The following is a 22162-nucleotide window of genomic DNA, read 5'->3' as shown; positions in this document are numbered from 1 at the left end:
GATCAGTATGGGAGAAAGAAGGCTCTGGGGCGAACAGAGAGGGGCCACTTACCTTGAAAACATTCACTAAATGTTGGGATAAGACTGGTAAAGCCAAAACCCGAAACAGGAAGTCCTATCTTGTAGCAGCAGCTTTTGCTGCTGATAGTGGAAGATCCATGGAGAGGACGTGCCTTCGTGCCTTTCATTTCCCAGCTGCTGGTCCGGGAAGGATCAGGCCCCCTTCACCAGGAGATCTGCTAGTGACCCTAGGCTTACTGACCCTTTGGGGTGGGGTAGATAACAATTTCCTCCTTTAATTAACAGCTCAGGAGAAGCTAAGTAAATAGCCCATTGTTTGCTGTGACTGGAATCAGAAAAAGATTCCTATAAAGTTGCCAGGCAGCGAGTCTCCACTTTTTTTTTTGTCTACGCTTAACATCCACCTACTTCCCAAACTGGTTACCCTTCCTTGGACTGAAAGAGGGGTTAGCTTAGAGGTGGAGGGGTGAAAGCATTAGGAGCCAACTTCTGCCTCTCAAAGAGTGGCTCTCCGAGGGACTCAAGCTGGTACCGTATATAAGAAGGAGTGAAAAATGGAGGGCGGTGGCCATTTCTTCTAGAAGAGCTGTGGGGGAGATGACCGAACTCTATGAGCCACCCACCATAAGCACTGGAGGGACAGCCAAAATGTGTGGATCCGCCCAAGGAGCTTCTTATTGGAAGAGGGGAGACTCACGAACAAGTAAAATTCAGCGTGAACTGTGCAACAGTGCGAGTGTGTACAAGTTTTGAAAGGACTTCAGGGGATGGCATCCCTTCCTTGGTGAGTATCAGAGCAGGAAGGCAGCCCACAGGAGGCCAGGCCCAAGCGGGATCCTGGAGGTGATGGAGGAAGATTTTTCCCATGAGTCCCCAAATGTAGATGATGTTGGATCTGCCTGCAGTTTCTGTCTGTAGGCCGGGATCGTGTCCCGTGAGACTGAGGAATGGAAACACAGACCCAGGAGAAGCAAAGAGTATTAAAAAGAGACTAGTTTGAAAGCAAAGAGTCAGAGCTCCCAGCGGGAGGGGGCCCTGAATGGGGGTGCCCCCTGACTGAGGCAAAAGCTCTTTTATACCTTCCCTTGCCTGTTTGGGGAAGGGGAGCTGTTTGAACAAGGGAACTGGCGCCTTCTAATGAAATTCGTCTACCAGGTTTATTCTGCTTGCCCATCCTAAAGGAATTAGCAAAGTAAGCCACTCTGATCTATATCTGTTCCGTTTGTCAGGCCAGAAGGAATTTTATGATTAACCTCAAGGCCTTGTTACATTATGTCCTGGAGTGAAAGAGTGATTTCAAACCCTGGAGTTTTAGGATATGACTGTATTCCACCAGGGACCTCCCTGTCTACCTAGGGACATGCTAGCTCTCCTGTCTCAGAGGGGTGACCCTGTGTAGCAGGGCCTGTCTGGGCACTGGAGTGTGATGTAGGTTGTGAGGCCATGGTGACATGCTGGGTTCCATTTTGTAGGTAAAGGCAGGCAGGCCTGCTGTGGCCACACTTGCTTAGGCGCCCGCTCCCACGGCAGAGGGACGGGTGGATTTGAAACCCGAGGCGGGGAGGTGATTTAGGAGACAGGATCCAGCTAAGAGATGGTGGGAAAGGAGAGGGGGCTGGGGGTGAAATTCTTCCTCAGGGTCACCGGTGGGTGCTAATGCCACAAACAGCCCCAGAAAATACAGCGGCAAGGGGTGGGGGCAGGCGTTCCGTGTTTGGGTTCATGATGGTCGGTCTGTCCGGTGGGTAGTGGAGTGAGCAACCTGAAGCCCAGGAGGTCAGTGCTGGCAGTAGAGATTGGACAAGGCACCACCAATGGTGGAGTTAAACCACGGAAGCGGAGCGGAGCCGGGCAGCGGGAGGAGAACCCTGAAAAACGCACAGGCAGAGAAAGATGGAGGAAGCCTGGGATGGAGAAGTGGGGTCGGGGGGAGACGGCGGAGGCAGCAGAGCAGGGAGGAATTGTCAGCAGGGCAAAGCCTGCAGATGTCCCCGCTGAGAAAGGAATAAAGGTATCTCAGTGGATTTAGGGATCAAGAGGGCAGGCTTTGGCGTGGTGGAGGACAAACCGCTTAATTCAGTGACCTAATTTCCTGTTTGTTCTGCGTGCTGTGAGGAAACTGAGGCATGGTGAGAGTAGGAGTAGCGTTACCTCCGTTTAAGTGGGGCCCCCTGACACACACACAATCTATCTGCTCTCATCAGCTCTGAGAAACTGCTGGGTGCATTTGTCCTCTTGATGACATTTTTAAGTTAGAGGTCAATGTTAGTGGACACTGACCTGGAAACGTGAAGAATCAAATTACATGGCATTGAAAAACATCTTGCACCATATTTTTCTCAGTGGCAGGTAGGCAGGCATGTGCGTGAGAGAGAGTAGAGGAGGGGGTGGGTGGGCAATGGGCATTAAATCCTTACGCACACAAATGCCTAAAATTAAAGGAATTACACAGAACTTGGAAAGATCTAGTTAAATGATATCAGTTCTAATGGTGTGGAATCTGAAGGAGACCTGGACGGTTGTCTTCAGTTTTGTCGTCCTGCCCCCAATTGACCCCAGGTCAGCAGAGAGGCTACTCAAGCCAAGGCACAAACATCGCTTTAAAGAAAGAAATCTGCCAGCTGCTGTGGGGATTCCTTCCTGGAGACTCCATTTGAAAATGTGCCTGGCTTTGTCTCACTTGATTAAAAAGTATGGGGTAGGGTGAGGGGAAAGGAGCTAAGGTTTCTAAAGTAAGTGGTGCTGGTGGGAGATGCTACCTGACTTAGTGTTGCTGCAGTTTTTGAAGTTCTTCCAAGACATCTTGTGCCTCGCTCTGTTCCGCCCCTTCCTGCTGTTTTGCAGATATATCCACCAGGCATTGTATGTCAGGAAGGCTGATTTTATCTAGTTTGCCCTGGAGTCCTGGTTTCAGCCTGCAGCCCTGGGGGTCAGTCAGGTAAGTGCATGAGGAAACAATTTCTTTAAATTTAAGGCATCCCAGTCCTAAAACAGTTTTTTTCTATTGTCAGTATGTGACAATCCTGCACAGTTATTTGCAAAGTGGGCAGATGTCTGCAGTTTTTGGTAGGAAAGGAGTAACCAGGTTTCCAAAATTCATTCTTGAGGAAGAGACTAAACAGAAGGTAAAAGCAGATTTTGAAATTCTTCTGCCAGAACTCAGCAAACTGGCTGGGAAGAGGGATGGCACCATAGAACAACCGTAAGAATAAGACCTTTCTAGAGAAGCTCCTAGATTATTTTACACAAATTTTGATGTGTATATTTTTACATTTATGGCTATACTAATTTACACAGTAGTTTTTTTAAAAAAGCCCTTCAGCATATGTTGAAGAAGAAATATCAAAAGTGTATAATGTATAGAGCACATGGCAAAAATGTATTTAATGAAGGCAGTTTAGAGTTTTAGATTCTTAGACTGTCAAATCCGGAAAGGATGTCTGGGGGTTTATTAATACTTCATCCCTTGCACAAGAAAACAGAGGCTCAAAGGTTTGGAGACCCAGTAAAGATTGCTCAGCGGGGTTCTGACAGGTCTTTATTAAATCTTACATATTTGGGGGAGTAAGAATCTCGAAGAGCAGAAATCCTTAACCTTGGCCGTGAATTAGGGACAGCATGTCCTTGGGGAAAATTAATCAGGAGAGGCGTGGAATTCCTTTTATCAAGAAATTCAGTAGTGGAGAAATATAGGTCAAGCAAAGGAGAAACAACCCAGAAAAAGACATTAACTAACTAAAAATGTATTTTACTTGGGACTAACAAACAGTAACTCCAAGGTCTTTTGTGGTCTGTGTTCCTTTGTCCCTAACCACGTCTGTATGTCAGGTGTAAGAAATCACAGCAGCTTCCCAGGGTCTCTAACCCCATGAACTCAGCGTTCAGCAGAAGGATTGCATCTCTCCTCTATGCATTCACGTTGATTGTATCTGTGTGTCCCAGGCAGGGGTGATAGTTGGTTTTTAATATGTCACCTGAAGGGTTGCGTGCGCAATGAGTCCTCTTGCTATTGGGCTTATGGCAGACGTCCCACAAACCTTCCTCATTTTGGATGAGTGCCCACACTTTCCATAGCGGAAACCTTGCATGAGTCAAGATGTAGGGTTAACTGGGCTTAAAAGAGACCCAAATAGTGGTTGCTTAGGCAAGTTAATAATCGATTTCTCTCTCATGTCAAAGATGGGCTGGTAGGTCAAGTCTGGTCTGTGGAGTCATCAGAGACCAGGATTTTTCTATCTTCAAAACGTTGCCCTCCATCAAGGAGTCCAAGATGGCTCAACCTACCCATGCACCCTCCAGCCACAGGAAGGAAGATGGGGCAAGGGAGGTTACACCCCTCCCCTATAAGGCCCACAAGTTGCAATGTCCCTTTTGCTCACTTCCCACTGGCCAAAATCTAGTTTCATGAAATATCTGGGCTACAGCGGAGGCTGGGAAATATAGTCTATTGTGGGCAGCCATATGCCAGCTAAAATTTCTATTACCATGGAAAGTGAGAAGGGGTGTTGGAGAAACTAGCAATCCTCACCGAAAGCACTGACAAAGATTAGATGTAATACCGAGTCCCCTCCCCAAGTCATGCTCTGCACACAGCCGGAACCAGGATAACCAACCTTTCCTCTCTCTGTCTCTCTCTCTCTCTCCCTCCTCCTCCCTTTCTCCTTTCTCTCTCCTTCCCTCCCGCCCTCTCTCCCTCCTTCTTTCCCTCCCCCCCTTTGTCATTCATTTATACATTCAATCATTCAACGTATGACTGTAATGTACTGAAAATAAAAGAGTGGGAAGATGCAGTCACTGTCTCCAAAAAGCTATAAACTTGTTTGGCGCCTGATAAGTGACCGTTAATCTATGTGCAGTTTAAAGAACAGACGGGTAAGAGTCGCAGTGATTCAGATGAGAAGGGGAGGGAGGATGGGGAAGATGGGAGATAGATGGGGGTCCTAGCTCTAATGCATTTTAGGGAGACACCAGACATAGGAGTTAAAAGTCCAGTGTGTGAATTTGTTGAACTCATGAACCTGAATCCAACCCACGGTTTTGTGAGAAGCACAAATATAATATTTTTTTTATTTTTTAAAGTAACACAGTAATACAAATTCTGCATTCCTTATGCAAACCCTCATGTCCCTGTTCCAAATTTTCTTATTAGAGGAAGTGCTACAACTTATTTCACCGCTTATTTGGGTGCCAAGTATATTCAATTATTCAAAATCAATTGTTAAAGGTTGTCTACACGCTAGGCATGACAAATAAGAAAGCTATCTACAATCTCTGCCTATACCAAGTATGAAAAACTGGTGAAAGAGTTAGAGAACAATAAATGTTTGCTTTTATCTTAACTCTTCTATAGCTGGAGAATAAAATGGAGTTTATCATAGTGTGACACCTTTATGATTTTGTAACCATTTTATTATTGGTATACCTGTAACATTTTGAAAAAATTAAAAAGGAAAAAATATAGACCTTTTAACAGAGGTTGGTTTGTGTAATTTAGATATGACTGCTACCAGTCACTTTTGAGTTAAAACAAAAGAGGCTGGTGTAGGTTATTTATGGAACTTGGCTCTAAGAAAACTCAGCTCAGTTTCCTGAAATGGCGTAAGTTTGTGCCTTCAAAGGGAAACGTCTGTATTTCCTTTTCCAAAAATACTCTATTTGCCTCAAGCCCTGTGACATTTAGAGGCTTCCATAAGATGGCGATATAATCCTTTAGATGAGAGTCTGGTTTTAAAATATACAGAGAGTACCCAAAAAATGTATACACATTTTAAGAAAGGAAAAAACTATGTTAAAATTGTAATACTCTATAGGTACTGATGACAAAAGATGAATACACGTCATGCATAGACATTTTTTTGGCACCCCTGGGATATACATATCTAGAAATATTTTTATAGACACAGTAAAAAAGCATTTTTTTAAAAAGGAAGACCTCCCATAATCCCACCATTCCAAAGCAACTGTGTTCAGTTGGATCCATTTGCTTCCAATTTTCGCCAATATGCATATATAATTACATAGGTCCATTCACAATGTGCCTGGTATTTTAGTCTATTTTTAAAAAATTCAACACAGCATGCGTCTTTTCCATACTTCCACTTTCCATATGACCTTCCTTTTTAATGATTTTGGTGGTTACATAATATTCTACTTACTAAACCACTATTGTTACACGTGACATAGTACGCACTTTTTCACTACTCTGGGTAATGCCGAGGTTAATGCTGTTGGCACACAAACTTTGGGTTACCGAGATGAACTTCAGGGATGAGGTTACTGGGTATTAGATACAAACGTCTTTTCTCTTGAACCTTCTTAATGGCTGTGCAGACTTCCACTGCCTTCAGCAGAGGCTCTGGCCTCTGACCAGTTGCACTAGCCTTATGTCATTATGTTTTTAAATCCTAAGATATCTACCACGATGTATTCATTCCACTGAAGGCATATTTATTCATCCTGCTGTTCCAGGCTTCATATTGTGTACTGGGAATCTAATAACGAAGAAAGTGCAGTCAGAAGGGAAGCCAGATTTTCAGTTGTACACTCACACAAACAAGTGTAAACCACTCCCCACACCACGGTGCTGTGAAGGAGCGGGACGGGGTGCTGTGTCATCATGGGGAGATTTGACCTGGTCAGGGGAGCCCTATACACGCTGGGTGTTCACACCACGCCGGGGTCTCGCCTAGAACACTTCACCTGATCAGCTCCTCTCCTTCAGGTCTCAGCCCCCACCTCACCCACCAGCATTGTCTTGGCTCCTGACGAGGTTGGAAAGCAAATCACTAATTTGAAGGGGGGACTTGAAAGGGAACTTCGCAGATGTGTGCCCTTTGGGGTGTATGCACGGGGGCCTGTTCACAGCAGCCCCCCATGAGAACAAAGCCTTAACTCAAAAAATACATCTAATCATAGTAGGACTGCTTGGAATGCTTTAAATTTAATATTTTATTGTGGTAAGGTACACACAACAAAATTGACCATTTTAATCACCTTTAAGTGTACAGGGCAGTGGCATTAAGTACATCCACACAGTTGTACAGCCATCTCTAGAACTTTTTCATTTTTCCAAAGTGAGACCCGGTCCCCGTTAAACACAAACTCCATAGATCCTCTCCCCAGGCCCTGGCACCCACCAGTCTACTCTCTGTCTCTATGAATTTGATTCCTCTAGGTACCTCGTATTAGTGGAATCGTACACTATTTGCCCTTTTGTGCCTGGCTAACTTTGTGGAGTACAATGTCTTCAAGGTTTATCCGTGTTGTAGCATGTGTGGGAATTTCCTTCCTTTTTAGGGCTGAATAATATTTCATAGTATGGAAATACCACATTTTGTTTATCCACTCATGTGTCGATGGGCATGTGGGTTGCTTCCACCTTTTGGCTACTGGGAATAATGCTGCTACGAACATGGGTGCACAAGTATCTCTTTGAGGCCCTGTCTTCAGTTCTTCAGCGTGTGTACCCAGAAGAGGGATTGCTGGATCAAATGCTAATTCTATGTTTGCTTTACAATTTATAATGTGCCTTTGTGCACATGGTGATCAAATCTGGTTTATACAGCAGCCCTGGGAAAAAAGTGGTTTGCTCGAAGTGAAATGGTTGATGGAAGTATCCTGACGTGGAACTAGGCTTTCTCCTTCATTGCTTGTCATTAAAAGTGGTCCCAATCCCATGTCCTTTCCAAGGACAATGTCCTTCTGATGGTTAGCAACCTGGTCTGCCGCCAGCTTCTACTGTGACCCACCCTGACCATTCTGTCCAGATCTACCCGGGATGGGTCCATTTCCCTCTGTAAGGAACAGAGGCCGTGTCCGAGGCCTCGGAGACAAAGGTTTCCCCTTTTGGTCTGTGTTTTTCTCTTTCAGTTCAGCTCTTGTCATCTGAACCATGAGGATCTGGTGGCTCCTGATTGTCACTGGAGTCTGTATAGGGAGCGTGAACTCACAGGACACGTGCAGACAAGGGCACCCTGGTGTCCCTGGGAATCCCGGTCACAATGGTTTGCCTGGAAGAGATGGACGAGATGGAGCAAAGGGTGACAAAGGGGAAGCAGGTACTCACTACCTGGTGAACTTCAGCTGCCCTTCCATGTATTTCTCCATCCTTTTCATTCATTCATTCATTCATTCATTCATTCATTCATTCATTCATTCATCACCTGTGTGGTTATCACCTACCCACTCATCCCTCCTTCATCCATCCACCCATCACTCAGCAAACACTTATGCCACGTTCTGGGCCAGGAGCCAGGGTACAGCACAGGACAAGACCGACAGGACCTCCGTCCTCAGATTTTCTCATCTACTGTTGTTCGCCATCATTTCTGCTACTACAGGGCCACCTTCAGGTGTATGTCATGTCCTAGATCTTCCTGCCTCAGGCGGCAGCTTTGATGGATCTTTGGTACATGTGGCCTGTGGAGAGATCTGATTGCTAAGTGTCTGGCACAGAGCACCCAGCTTCAGTGCAGGTGAGCATTAACGCGTTGCCATGCTGTTAAGGCAGGTGACCCGGAGTGACAGAATATGCAAATGGACGATAACCTGCAGCCATACAATTGCTCCTCGGGGATCTATGCTATATGTTGGGACCTGCCCCCAGGGTTCGAGGATTTGAGGACAGAATCCAGCCCAAGGAAAGGAGGCTTGCAAAAGACCGGATATGGGAGTAATTTTCAAACACCAGCTGATAGGCTCGATTTTTTAATGGGGTTCTTGAGCCCTGGTCTGACTGTAAGCAGAACGGTGTATCTGAGTGCAGGAAGAAAACATCAAGACTTCTACTGATATTTTTATTATTATTAGGGAATATTGGGGAGCAGTGTGTTTTTCCAGAGCTCATCAGCTCCAAGTCATTGTCCTTCAATCTAGTCGTGGAGGGTGCAGCTCAGCTCCAAGTCCAGTCGCTGTTTTCAATCTTAGTTGCAAGGGCACAGCCCACCATCCCATGCGGGAATTTAACCGGCAACCTTGTTTTTAAGAGCTCGCGCTCTAACCAACAGAGCCATCAGGCCACCCCTCTACTGATATTTTAAAAGATAAATTTAGGTGAAGAAAATAATGGAGTTTAAAAATATTTAATACAGACATAACTCACTTTATTGCGCTCACAGATGTTGCGTGTTTTACAAATTGAATGCAAGACCCTCCACCAGAAAAAAGATGACAACTTGCTTTTTTTGTGATACTCGCTTTCTTGCGTTGGTCTGGAAGCGAATCTGCGATAACTCTGAGGGATGCCTGTAGGTGCATTGGTATGGGTGACTTCACTTTGTCCCTTTGCAGATGGACATGTGTCATTGGAGGCCTGACATGTGTCCTGTGGGAAGAGCGGGAGTCCCCGGTGTGAACAGGTTGATTCAAGCTCTCACACGGTCATTGATTGCACACTCACACTTTCAGTGTACTGTCGTGTATTGCAAAGATGTGTGCCCAGGCCAAGGGATTTTCAAATTATGCTATTGAACTATTACAAACAGATGTGTGCCTAAAATAGTCCTGCAAAGAGACTAAGATTGGAGGTGAACTTGATAATACAAGCATTGAAGACTCTTGTGAAAATAGCAGGGCTGACATTTCTAGTCTCAGTGTAAACTCTTCAACAGCACTTTATTAGGAAAAAATACAACGATGAAGTCAGATCTGGCAAGAAGTCTGTCAAAAACCCAGAAGTTATTAAGACTTTGGGCGTATGAATTTACATTCATTAAAGTGAAACTCTTCCTAACTCTAAATTGTGCCATGAGATAGCAGTTATTAATAGAAAGCAGCACCCCAATTAATAAGATATTTCAGAACTCTGTGAAATGTGAACACAAACCACTGTCATTTTTTTTCTCAGCAATACATTATTAAGTAGTAGAAAAAAACTTCATCAAGCTTAATGATAAGCGTTTAGAAGCCTCTTTTGATATTTATTAATCGTACCAGAAGATTAGCTATCCCTCTGGCTCTATAAAAAAATAATTGAAAAATAATACTCAGAAGGCAATTCCAGGATGGACTACCATTAATGCTTTGCCAGCAAATGCTGTTGGAATACGGATTTTTAAGAAGGCTTTTTAAGATTTGGAAAAGCAAGTATTAGGACAAATTGCTTCCTACAGGAAGTCTGCCGTAGAGATGAATGGAAGTTTAGGTGTTGCTGTTTCCATGCTCATGGTATTGGGTCATCTAGCATGTTTATGGGGTGGGCTGGAGGAGGGGAGTTTCACCAGGAAGCAAGGTCATTTCTCTTCGACTGTCACCCTGCAAATCTGCTCTGTGGGCTCTCCTACTGGCTCTCCTACTGGATTACATCTTCAGTAAGTCTACACCACTTTCAGGCAGTAGACCTGTCTCATATCTGAGTTGTAAAAAGCCCAGTCTAAGTTCTTGGCAAAACCGCAGTCTTTTTTTTTTTAAAAGTGTGTTTTTTTAGGACCCATCAGCTCCAAGTCAAGTAGTTGTTTCAATCTAGTTGTGGAGGGTGCAGCACACAGTGGCCCATGTGGGAATTGAACCAGCAACCTTATTGTTAAAAGCTCGCGCTCTAACCAACTGAGCTAACCAGCCACCCCGAAAAACCTCACTCTTAATGAAATTCTTTCTTCTACTCTCCTATTGGGACCATTTTGTGTGTGTGTGTGTGTGTGTGTGTGTGTGTGTGTGTGTGTGTACACGCAAGTACACACACATACATGCTCAGGCTACACCTGTGTCTTCATGATTACTCCACCTTTCACTTCTAGTGCAAGGACCACTTTCAATTTCAGAGATGGGACTGGGCAGGGAGAAGAGATGCAAAAAGGTATTACTTAGTTGGGGCTATTAAAATCTGGCATTGGTGTCCTCTGAAGAAGATAACCCAATGCTGGCTTTTCTCTTGAGAGATTATTTTGGGGACTCCCTATGCCCCATTTCTTGAAGTGGGCAGTATACTCATTGCCTCACTGCATCTGAATGCCCCCATTTTTTTCTCGCACCTTCTTGCTGCCCTTGTCTCAGCAACAGTTTGCTTGGGCAGGCCCTTCTAAAACATCTCAAACCTGGCTCCTCTGGAGGCACCCCCTGGCCTGCACAGAGCTCAGCACCTGTGCCCTGTGGGGTCCGGAAGCAGTGCTCCATGCCACTGTGCTCTTTGCTCTGCCATTCAGGCAGCTTCAGTTGGCTTCTCATTTAGACTCTTGTAGCGGAAAGTCGGGCATGCGTCATGACCTCCAACTCCCAGGGTCACATTCTATCTTTCTTTAAAAGTTTCTGAGCAGCCTGTGCTCCAGTCCCAAGGCGCCAGTTCTGCAGCTCAGCACTTCCGGCCAACGGAGCCTGGTGGGGCGAGGGCATAGTCTCGACTCGGGTGCTCATCCACTCTCTGACTCAGGAGTGGGTGTGCGTGTTTTATTTCCAAATATGGGGTTTCACTTTAAATTTTTTTTATTTTAAAATATTATATATACACAAACGGTGATGATACATACATAGACCTATAAAAAATAAAGACAAATGCTCAAACACATATATCCAACAACAAATTTCTCTACTTCTATTGAATCTCTCTCCTTCTTCCTCAATGGTATCCATTCTTTTGAGTTTTCTATACTTCTTCAAAATATGTATATATGTATATGTTTTGTACATTGTTTATATATATATTATATGCACATGTTTCCTAGAGGTGTAGTCAGTCATACTTCTCACACTAAAAATTAACTTCATCTTTATCTTACCCTCTTCAAATGTATTTATGTGTACGTTTTATCTGGAACACATTTTTAGAACACCATCTGTACGTAGTTTATATATACATAAATGTACACTGATTAGAGTACATATTCATTCTTTGTTACTTGAAGGTGCATGACCATGAAAGCTAGGAGGCCAGTGTTCTAGAGAATGGGAGAATTGATAATTAAGGAGGGAAACCAAAAAGAAAGAAGGGGAAGAAGACATATACGCCTGAAGGGGCCAATGAGGGCACTAGGGAAAAGGGAAGGAAAAGGAGGGGGCACCTATAGGGACGACTGCTGCTCAGAGACTCCCCAGAGCCCAGGGCCTGCCTGGAGTCCAGGAGACCAGACATCACCGATATAAATCTTCCCGTGTAAGTCCTTTGTTAGGACCTGGAAATTGGCCCAGCTTGCCCCGTCACCCCACAGCTGGGTCTGTGGGGCCGAAGTATGGGGTGTCTGCTGCTATGGGGGAAGCCAGAGTCTGGAGCCATCCATGTCGTAGCGAGCTCTTCTACTGCCATGGCTGGAGCCACTTCCGTCCTGCTGACTTTCAACATGAAGTTGGCGCTCAGGGCAGCCCGTTCTGAGCGTCAGGACTCATTTGTGGTCGGCAAAACCCTACTCACCGCACATTCCCAGTGGGGTCTGCCATGCCAACTTGATCGGTGACATTTACCACCACCCTAAGGCTATAGGGAGATGCTTCCAGAACGCTCCTTTCCGTCCCAAATCATGTCCTGTAACCACAGTCATCTGTGTTTTCATAGTAAGCTAGCAAAACTTCCACACCGCTGCCTGCAAGAGTGGTAGAAAGGAGCAGAAGTGAGAAAACCACGCAGCGCCTCCAACGTCCAGTCACGTCCTGAGCTCTCCGCACATGAGAAAACGCGATGGTGATCATCTATGCCCTTCTTGTCCTGCCTTTTAGGAGCTGGGTGCTTGGGAAGCCCGTCCCATTCACTGCATAATTCACTTTTTTTACAGAGCTCGGCACCCTTGCTGCTCGCTCACATCTGCCGCTCTCCACCTGCCCTTCTGCGGGGAGAGTGTGTGAGTCAGGCCTGGGGCCACTCCCAGGACTCTCCAGCCTACATCACTGATTGAGACCCATGTCTAGGGAAATCGGGATTTCAACTCTTGTCTGTTTTCTTCTTTCCCACATAGGAGAACCAGGACACCCTGGTGGCCCAGGGAAGGACGGCATGAATGGAGAGAAAGGAGAACAAGGTCAGAAACTGTGTTGCGTTTTCCGTACTCTAACACTGAAACTTTCAGTGTCTTAGCAATCATTATGAATTGCTTACCAAGTACAAGTCCTGCACTCGCTGCGGGCCAGTGATGATAAAGCGAACACAGTTCTTGATCTCCAGAAGCTCATGATTCAGTGCAGAGGTCAGCAATTTTTTTCTGTAAAGGGCCAGAGAGAAAATATTTTCAGCTTTGCAGGCCACACAGTTACTCAACTCTGCCATTGTAACAAAAAGCAGCCATAGACGCACAGAAATAAGTGGTGCTGTGCTCCAGGGAATCTCTTGGTAAAAACACAAATCTGAATTTTATATAATTGTCATGTATTGAGGAATATTATGTGTGACCTCTTAAAAATGTAAACCATTCTTAGCTTGTGGGCCAGACAGAAACAGACAGGAGGCTGGATTTGGCCCGTGGGCCATCGTTTCCTGAAGTCTGAGCTAGTGTATGAGTTTTGAGGAACGACACTGAATTTTGACTCCGTGCATCTGGCAGCACTCCATGGAGAAGGCAACCCTTGAATTTCAAGGGCCCTGAAGCGTAGGGAGGACTCTTGGCAGTTGTGACCAGTGAGAAGGGACAATGGCTATAACGGCAAACTCATATAATGTTCACTTCATGCTTGGTTGTTCTAAGTGCCTTTCATGTATTGACTCACTTAATACAACAGCCTATAAGTGAAGTAATATTATTATCCCAATATTGTGGAGGAGGAAACAGAGGTGTTGGTATCTAGTCAGCTTGCCTCACATCCCACTGTGCGTAAGTGGTGGAAAGGGGATTGAATCTTGCTGTTTACGTGCGGAGTCTGTGCTCATAACCACTGCCATCCAGTCCATGCGGGGGAAATGGGGAAGCACTGAGCAGATATGCAGGATGATGAACAGTGGCATAGAGTTGGCACGATGGACGGACTGGGCCGGACAGTAGGGAGCAATGAATGCAGCCCTGAAGACTGTATTTTGTGTTCGCTCCTGTGAGGTGCTTTTTGGGAGGTGTCACATAATTGAGTGTCAGTCTACTGAAAGTAGCCTGAGTTAATCTGCCCTTTGCCATTGTCCCCTATTCCAAAGATGTGTTCCCTCAAGGATCCGCATTGTTTAGTCGTCAAATAGTAGTAGACTTAGATGGTAAAGAGTTATCATTTCTAATGTGAGCCCCAACACTAGTAAACAGAAGTCAAAGGTGTTTGGCATGTGTGCACACACACAATTTAGGAGTGAATTTTCAACCCCTGAGCACATCCTGAATCTGGGCACTGCTTCTTGCATTTGTATGTTTGATAGTAGAAAACCAAAGTTGTTTTTCGCAAGGTAATGGTTCTCACATCATCTCTCCTTTGTTCTCTTTCTCCACTTAGGCGCTGATGGAAAAGTTGAAGCAAAAGGCATCAAAGGCAATCAAGGCTCAAGAGGGCCACCGGGAAAACATGGCCCAAAGGGATTTGTTGGCCCCATGGGGGAGAAAGGGCTCCAGGGAGAGACTGGCCCTCAGGGACCAAAGGGGGATAAAGGTGATGTGGGTCCCAGTGGTCCACAAGGGCTGAAGGGCAACACAGGATCTTTGGGCCCAACTGGTTTAACTGGCCCCATGGGCCCCATTGGAAAGCCTGGTCCCAAGGGAGATGCTGGGCCCTTGGGGCCCCAGGGTGAGCCAGGAGTCCGGGGAATGAGAGGCTGGAAAGGAGAGCGGGGAGAAAAAGGGAAAATTGGTGAGACTCCAGTCTTGCCTAAAAGTGCCTTCACTGTGGGTCTCACTGTGCTGAGCAAGTTTCCTTCCTCAGATGTGCCCATTAGATTTGACAGGATCTTGTATAACGAATTCAACCATTACGATGTGGCCACGGGGAAATTCACCTGCCACATTGCCGGGGTCTATTACTTCACCTACCATATCACTGTGTTCTCCAGGAATGTGCAGGTATCTTTGGTTAAAAATGGGGTAAAAATACTGCACACCAAGGATGGTTACATGAGCTCTGAGGACCAGGCCTCTGGGGGCATCGTATTGCCTCTGAAGCTTGGGGACGAGGTGTGGATGCAGGTGATGGGAGGGGAGAGGTTTAATGGCTTGTTTGCAGATGAGGATGATGACACGACTTTCACAGGCTTCCTTCTGTTCAGCAGCCAATGATGGAGAAGCGTTAATGAGTCTGCCTCACCATCCAGCTAATTAGCTTGGTAAAGACATGATTAGATGATTTTGTTCTGTATTAATTACTCTCATTATTGTAATAATCGTAAAAAAGGTGAAAATAAGGAAGTTATTCCTAAAACCGATTCTATGTAACTTATTGTCTAAGAGTAAACTTTTAAATACTTGCATTATTTATTATACTACTTTATTTAATATTTTCATCATTCTCATTAACTGAAAAATCCTTTGCATGTGCATTTCTTGTGGGAAGAGTGTTTTGATTATCATTTAATGCTCGAAGGAGCTATGTAATGATTTATGTTTCAGACGTATTTCTGAGGACATTAGAGAGAAAGAAATGGTAAATGTTTTTGTTTTTGTTTTCCAGTTAGTGACTATTAAGGGTTTTTAGCTGGTGATAAGGAGACACCCCAGGAAGTGGCAGAATGCTTCATTCATATTCTTTTTTTTTTAATTTATTGGGGTGACAATTGTTAGTAAAATCACATAGATTTCAGGTGTACAATTCTGTATTACATCATCTATAAATCCCATTGTGTGTTCACCACCCAGAGTCAGTTCTCCTTCCATCACCATATATTTGATCCTTCACTCATATTCTAATCTAGGTTTTAATTGCAATTCCATTCAACAAACAAACAGTTGTCTAGTAAACCATTTGCCAAACTTGAATCTATATTCGTTTTCTAGGATTTCCATAACAAAGTACCACAAAAACAATAGAAATGTATTCTCAACAATTCTGGAGACTAGAAGTCAAGGTGTTGGCAGGGTCAGGTTCCCGCCAAAGCCTCTGGGGTAGGATCCTTTCCTGCTGCTTCCAGCGTCTAGTAGTCCCAGACATTCCTTGGCTTGCAGCAGCATCGCTGCAAGGTTTACCTCTGACTTCACATGGCCGTCTTCCCTCCGTCTGTGTACAAATTCCCCTCTTCTTATAAGGACACCAATTATATTGGATTACAGTGGGCCTCAGTATGACATCATCTTAACCTGATAATATCTGCGCAGACCCTATTTCCAAAAAAGGTCCCATTCACAGATACCAAGCGTTAGGACTTCAATGTATCTTTTTGGGAGATACAATTCAACCCATAACAGTTTGCTTCCTGATTCCCCCAAATGCAAATGCTTCCCGCATACAAAATACATTCACCCCATCCCAACATCCACAAACATCTGAACAATTTCAGCATCGACTCTAAGTTCAAAAATCTCATCTAAGTATCATCAACTCAAAGTCGCAAATCTCATGATCTATATCCTTTAAGTCAGTTATAGGGGAGTCTATTGTGTGACTGAATCATCCTGGGGCAAATTCTTTATCTGTGAATTTGTGAGACCAGACAGCAAGTTACGAGCTTCCAAAAACAATGGTGACACAGGCACAGGATAGACGTTCTCTTTCCAAAAGGGAGAAGTAGGAAGGAAAAAAGGGATCATGGGTTCCAAACAAGTCTGAAACCCAGCAGGGTAAATCCCACTGGATTTTTTTCACTATTTACCTTCTAAAATTTTACATGAGCTCCACAAGAGGCAAAGGTTAGTAGACACTGGACAGAGACGCCAAAAAGAGTTATCGTTTGAAGTGGACAATAGGGATGAATTTACTAAGATAGTGGAGTGAAAGGGAACCTGGCCCTTCAGGCCTTCAGCTGACATTTCTTGTTCAGACAGATAACCACCCACTTCCCTTTGTTATGATGAAAGTATCCTAATGTCCACTCTCAGGCCTGCCTTTCAGATGAAGACTACACTGGGGGTGGACGTGGGACTCCGGTGAGGCTAATCAAAACAGCGCCTCCTTCTGGCCATGGTGAAGATTGGCAAGACGGCACTTGATCCCGTCAGAGCCAATGAAATGATGCCATCTAACACTTTAGAAGACCCCTTGAAAAAAAAGGCAAAATCTTTTTCATCTGAAGTTAACACTTCAGCTGGCAGCCATTTTGCTAATCTATAGAGCTCATCTCTCCAGTCAAACAGCTGGAGAGAACCCAGTCCTGATGACATTGTTTACAGCCCTAAATCCAGCTGTTCCTGAAGGCACAATAGCCCTGGGCTATTTTGTTGTGTGAGCCAACAAATTCTGTTTGCTTAAACCAGCTGGATGCAGGTTTTTGTTTTGTTTTGTTGCGTTGCTGTTACCACCACTGTCTCCTAAAGGAATTTTAAGTGATTTGTGGTCCAAGGAGAGGGGCAGCATGACTATAGCGAACAAGCCCAAGACAGAACTGAGATATATGGGTTGTTGTTCCAGCCATGACAAAGGAATTTGAATTGGGTGCCTTATTTAGCCTTTCTGTGCCCCAGTCTCCTATTGTGCAATAGTGGTTGAACTTAACAGTTTTGTACGGTTTCAATTCTTAGAAGTTAACTCGAATTTTCCTATTAGTAGAGAGCAACTAATTAAAAGCAAAAGGATGCAAGCTCAGTGCATATTCAAGCTACAGCATTTTCCGCACCACAGCCCGAGATGTGTTCTTTGACAGGATATGCCACTTGAATTTGGGATGCATGTTTTTGTTTTGTTTTGTTTTGTTTTGTTTTGTTTGTTGCTGTTACTACCACTTTCTCCTAAAAGAATCTATCCATACTCTAGCCTATCCATACTCTAACCAGTCAATGTGGTTATGGTGATATCCTCATTTTTGGAGAAAGTGGGACTTTTCTGAATTATGAGCGGGCAGCACAGATGTCAATAAAATATTGAAAAATACTTTCCCATTAGGGAAACAAATAATTTCTATTTATAGGTATTTTATTGGCCTTAATACTATACCAGGGGAGCCAAAAAAATGTGCACAAGTGGACATTTCGGTCAACATTGCTCAAGCAGTATTTCATCATAATCAGAAGTGTCTGGACGCTGATGGTAACCACTTTAAGCACCTCTTGTAATTGCAGAAGTCAAATGTGACTTGTATTCATCTTTTGTTATCGGTATATATCGAGTATTACAATTTTAATACAGTTTTCATTTTTTAAAAAGTGTACATATTGTTTTGGCATCCTCTGTATATTTCTTCTATAACAAGAGCCTGGACTATGGTGAAGCAGGTGAGGCACCTAGGGGGCAAAATTTAAGGAGGTACTTACTCTCAGGTGCTGACACTGCATGCACATGACCCCATAGAATAGTGAGTGCCTCCTTACATTTTACACTCCAGGTCTGGAGCTTGCTTCCTGCTCTACTTCTGCCCAGCTACGGAATGACTGATCATTTTACTTACATATTTAGCCAGAATGTTCTATTTTTTGACTTCTTTTGATTTGTAATAACCCAAGCTGTTTTTCCCCCATGTAAAGTCTAGTTTTGTTATGGATCCAACAGGGGAAAACAAGTGCTGACTTCCTTCTAATTAAGAGCACAAGTTTATAGGCTGAAATAAGCATAAAGAAAAAAAGTATAATTTATGACCAGGACATAGGATACAAGTTTTTATAAAATAATCTTTGTAGGACAAATATAGAATATGAGATGTAAAACATGTTTTAAAGATTTTCAAAGAAGTAACATTGACCGGGTTGGGGGGTCAGGGGTACTAATCTGCCATTTGGGATTATTTCTCATTGGTTGTCTATAAATCTGGACCACAATTTTAAAAAGTCTAACTATAACAAGCACTCTGAGACACAAGACACCTTGTCAGCTTAGCACAGTCATCATCCATTGAGGGTGTTTTTAGGCTTAAATGTTTGCATTATAAATGGTTAGATACCTTTATATAATAAACTCATTTTAAAAAATGATAAAATGACAAAAAAATTTTTAGATTTGAAACTCATTTAAAAAAATGATAAAATGACAAAAAAATTTTTAGATTTGAAACTCATTTAAAAAAATGATAAAATGACAAAAAAAATTTTGTCAAATATATTGATGAATTTTCTCTTTTACAGGACACATTTGACATCTTTGTAAGGTCCTGCTATACAGGTGTTAGGTCTGCAATGTGGGGTCGCTGCCACCAGGAAACATGAGTCCTCTAAGAACCAACCAGTTACAAATAACGTGGTATTAATCAACATGGAGTTAGGAATTTGGGGATTTTAAACAACATTAAATCTTTGATTAAAAAAAGTAGAAAAGGAAATCACAACTTACCATATATACACAATGAGATAGAATTTATAGTTAAGTTGTAAAGAATTGTATAGGTACATGATGGTATTGTCTGAACTAAATTTTAATTATGTATCATCATTTTCATCATTGTTGTCACTTCAGCTTTTCCTCTCTACCAGGCTAAATTGAAAACTAACTCCATTAAAAACTAAATTTTGGGGGGTGGGGTCGGGGGGGACATTTAGAAGCTATCTGTAGGCTTGGTCTTTGCTTCTGGCTCCTTGGATCTTTGGAGAGGGTTCTTAAGAATGCTCAAACCCAGCAGGCAATGTTGTTCCCCTAAGCCCAAAACATTCAGGTGAGATAAAGCTCTAAATAAAGCACATTAAAGAAAATGTAACTGTAGTTTGCCATGGAATAAAAAAGGATCAAATGGGTTCTTGTTCCTTTACACAAGTCATACCTCTGGTATCCTGAGCAAAAGAATTATCCTTTAATTTGTTCACCAAAGACCACAGCCCTCAACACCCTCTGCATTCAGACAGATTTATTAGAATCACTGGGTATCCATTTCCTGCATAAAGCTGAGGTGGGGAGGTGATATTCTGAGGAGCTGGCAGAAGGCTGAATAGCAGGCGTTCCCTCCTTATTTTCCTAGGTGGTCTTCTTCCTCACAACTAGTTACCTGGTTTCACTTCTACAGAAAGGTCAATTCTCAAGGGGCCAGTCTCATGTTGATTTTAATTCCTTAGCCCCATCCACTGAGAGCTCAAGAAGTGGCAGGTGTCTGGAGACAGCCAGGAAAAATATGGGGGGTGGGGAAGAGAGAGAAAGAGAGAGAGGAAGCTCACTTTCTTTCAGTCTCTTTTCCAACAATTGGTTTCTCTCTCGGCAACCGCAGAAGCCTCTCAAAATAAAAACACCTTATTGTTAAGAAAACCCTTTCACTTAATGTCTGTGCACTCCTGGAAGATACATGAGGCACCTAGTACAATTGCCTTTCTGCAGACGAGGATGTTTTTAAGTTTGGCAAGGTAAAGCCTGATTCAAGAACCCGGCCCCCACTCCAACTGTGGTGTGATTTCCAATTAGTTTTGAGGGGGCTGAGGCTGTCACCAAGAGCCCCTCACCCTTGTCCTAGCAGCACCATTCCACACTCCCCATCACAATTTCCTAATGCCTCTCCTGCCCCCAAATCTTTTCATTCCCGTCTTGTTGATTGAAGTTTGGCGAAATCCTCCTTCTTCAAATTTATATTGTAGATTATTATAATTTTCTTTTTCCCCTTCTTCTGCCTCCCCCCCATTCCGGTGCAAGCTGTTGTTTCTCAGTCTGGTTGTGTAGGACACAGCTCCCTGGTCCATGCTGGTATTATGAGCCTTGCGCTCCCCCCTCTCCCCAACCCCAGGCAGTTCATTGCCAGTCGCTGGTAGTCTATTGGCCGGGCACTCACGCTGGCCACCGGCCGCTCATGGCAACACAGGGTAACCTGCATGAGCACAAAGCAGCCCACGGCACCTCATTCCAACCACTGGCTGCTTATGGCAGCCCAGCTCCAGGGAGAGCCATTGGTCACAATCTTAGCTGTAGAGGGCGCAGCTCACCGGCCCATGTGGGAATCGAACTGGTGACCTCGGCGTTAGGAGCATGGCGCTCCAACCACCTGAGCCACCGGGCTAGCCCGATTATTACAATTTTCCAAGTCAATAATTGATGAAGGTTTACTCGGGTCCACACAACGACAGCTCTGAATCGCACCATATATTTAATTTCAACCATCTTTTCAAGTGGAGGCCGAATGAGTCATCGCATGTCAGGAGTCTTGTGTGGTGGCAAAGACCTTAGGCCTAGCAGGCGGCCTTCTCTGCCCTTCTCGGAAGAATTCATCCTGCAGGGAAACTTGGCCCGCTCGCTTGAGTCACGTGGAAGAAGGATTAAACCTTGGCGGTTCCTCACTCCTGGCACACGGGGGCGCAAGACCGCAGCGGCCTCCGGGAAGGCGGCGGGATAACACTCTTGCCCTGGGGACACCGACGTGCACACGTCTCCACGCCCCGACCCGGAAGCGCGGGCGTCACGTGATGCGGCGTGGCCCGCTTCCTTGGAAACGCGGCGCGCGTCCTCTCCGCTGACGGGGTTGTGGACCACGCGGCTGGGGGAAGGGCTGCTCTGGGGACACGATGCTGTGCGCCAGAAGGTTGAGCAGCCTTGGAGCCCCGGCAGCGGCTCTGCGGCTCGGGCGAGCGGGCTTGGGTAGCCTCGCAGCGGGGCTCCGGGCCCGAGGGGTCAGCACCAGCTGGTCTCCGGTGGGCGCCGCCTTCAATGTCAAGCCCCAGGGCCGCCGCCTGGACCTCTTCGGCGAGCGCCGGGTGAGCTGCCCAGGCGGGGCTCCCCTGATAGGAACCGGCCGCCGTGTCAGCGCGGCCAGCGGGGTTCCGGGCAAGTTCGTTTGGGTCTGGCAAGGGCCGCGCAGCGAACCTACGTTGTACATTAGGGTTCGTTTGCGTTCTTGGTGACTGCCCGTCGTCTCTTTGAGGGGCCGGGTTAAAGGGGGTGGGGCGGCCTTTAGTGTCCCCTCACCACAGTGTGGGTCTCAGGACCTGTCTCTGCATGAGCCCTTTGCGCCACAGGAACTTAGAATAATTCACCTTGGCGGTGAATTCCGCCTGCCGGGTCCCACCCTCTCCTCACACTCAGCCCATCCCCCGCCAAAGCCCAGCCCTACACTTGTGCGTAAAAGGCCTACCCCTGTGAATTCACATGCGGCGGCAAGTTGTCTTTTTTTGCAAGGACACACTTGCTTTCCATCCTGCATTAGTAATTACATTGATCCCCGAAATTCCGTCAGTCTTTTTCAAACCTTTGGGATTTCTTTTTAAACACAAAACTGTTGAGAGTCTAAATTTCCTATAGAGTGATGGAGTTGGTCACTTAATTCTTCCCCCGGAAGTTACTG

At 44.9% G+C, this 22162-nt stretch overlaps 2 protein-coding genes across 4 annotated transcripts in view; both read left to right on the top strand.

The window, feature by feature from the left end:
* The first annotated feature begins 453 nt into the window (after positions 1-453).
* Positions 454-15310, top strand: C1QTNF9 (C1q and TNF related 9). Its single transcript, XM_019736555.2, has 5 exons — positions 454-805; positions 2866-2959; positions 7891-8078; positions 12897-12959; positions 14344-15310. The coding sequence occupies exons 3-5, from the start codon at positions 7913-7915 to the stop codon at positions 15114-15116; spliced, it is 1002 nt and encodes a 333-aa protein (XP_019592114.2). The 5' UTR covers positions 454-805; positions 2866-2959; positions 7891-7912; the 3' UTR covers positions 15117-15310.
* Positions 15311-21287: 5977 nt separating this feature from the next.
* The window catches only part of MIPEP (mitochondrial intermediate peptidase), a 199571-nt gene continuing 198696 nt past the window's right edge, over positions 21288-22162 (top strand). For all 3 annotated transcript variants that reach the window (XM_074330042.1, XM_074330043.1, XM_074330041.1), the window contains exon 1: positions 21288-21575. In XM_074330042.1, coding sequence (XP_074186143.1) covers positions 21387-21575 — 189 coding nt within the window. In that variant the 5' untranslated portion in view covers positions 21288-21386. The remainder of the gene's footprint in view (positions 21576-22162) is intronic.

Source organism: Rhinolophus sinicus, linkage group LG04, assembly GCF_036562045.2.
Source record: "Rhinolophus sinicus isolate RSC01 linkage group LG04, ASM3656204v1, whole genome shotgun sequence".
Classification (NCBI taxonomy): Eukaryota; Metazoa; Chordata; class Mammalia; order Chiroptera; family Rhinolophidae; genus Rhinolophus; species Rhinolophus sinicus.
This window is presented reverse-complemented; position numbering and strand designations above follow the sequence as displayed.

Excerpts from the sequence above, each read along its gene's own strand:
- C1QTNF9 (XM_019736555.2), top strand. The coding sequence starts at position 7,913 with ATGAGGATCTGGTGGCTCCTGATTGTCACTGGAGTCTGTATAGGGAGC. Across the intron at positions 8,079-12,896 it reads GGGTGACAAAGGGGAAGCAG|GAGAACCAGGACACCCTGGT; the intron begins GTACTCACTACC and ends TTTCCCACATAG. Across the intron at positions 12,960-14,343 it reads TGGAGAGAAAGGAGAACAAG|GCGCTGATGGAAAAGTTGAA; the intron begins GTCAGAAACTGT and ends TTCTCCACTTAG.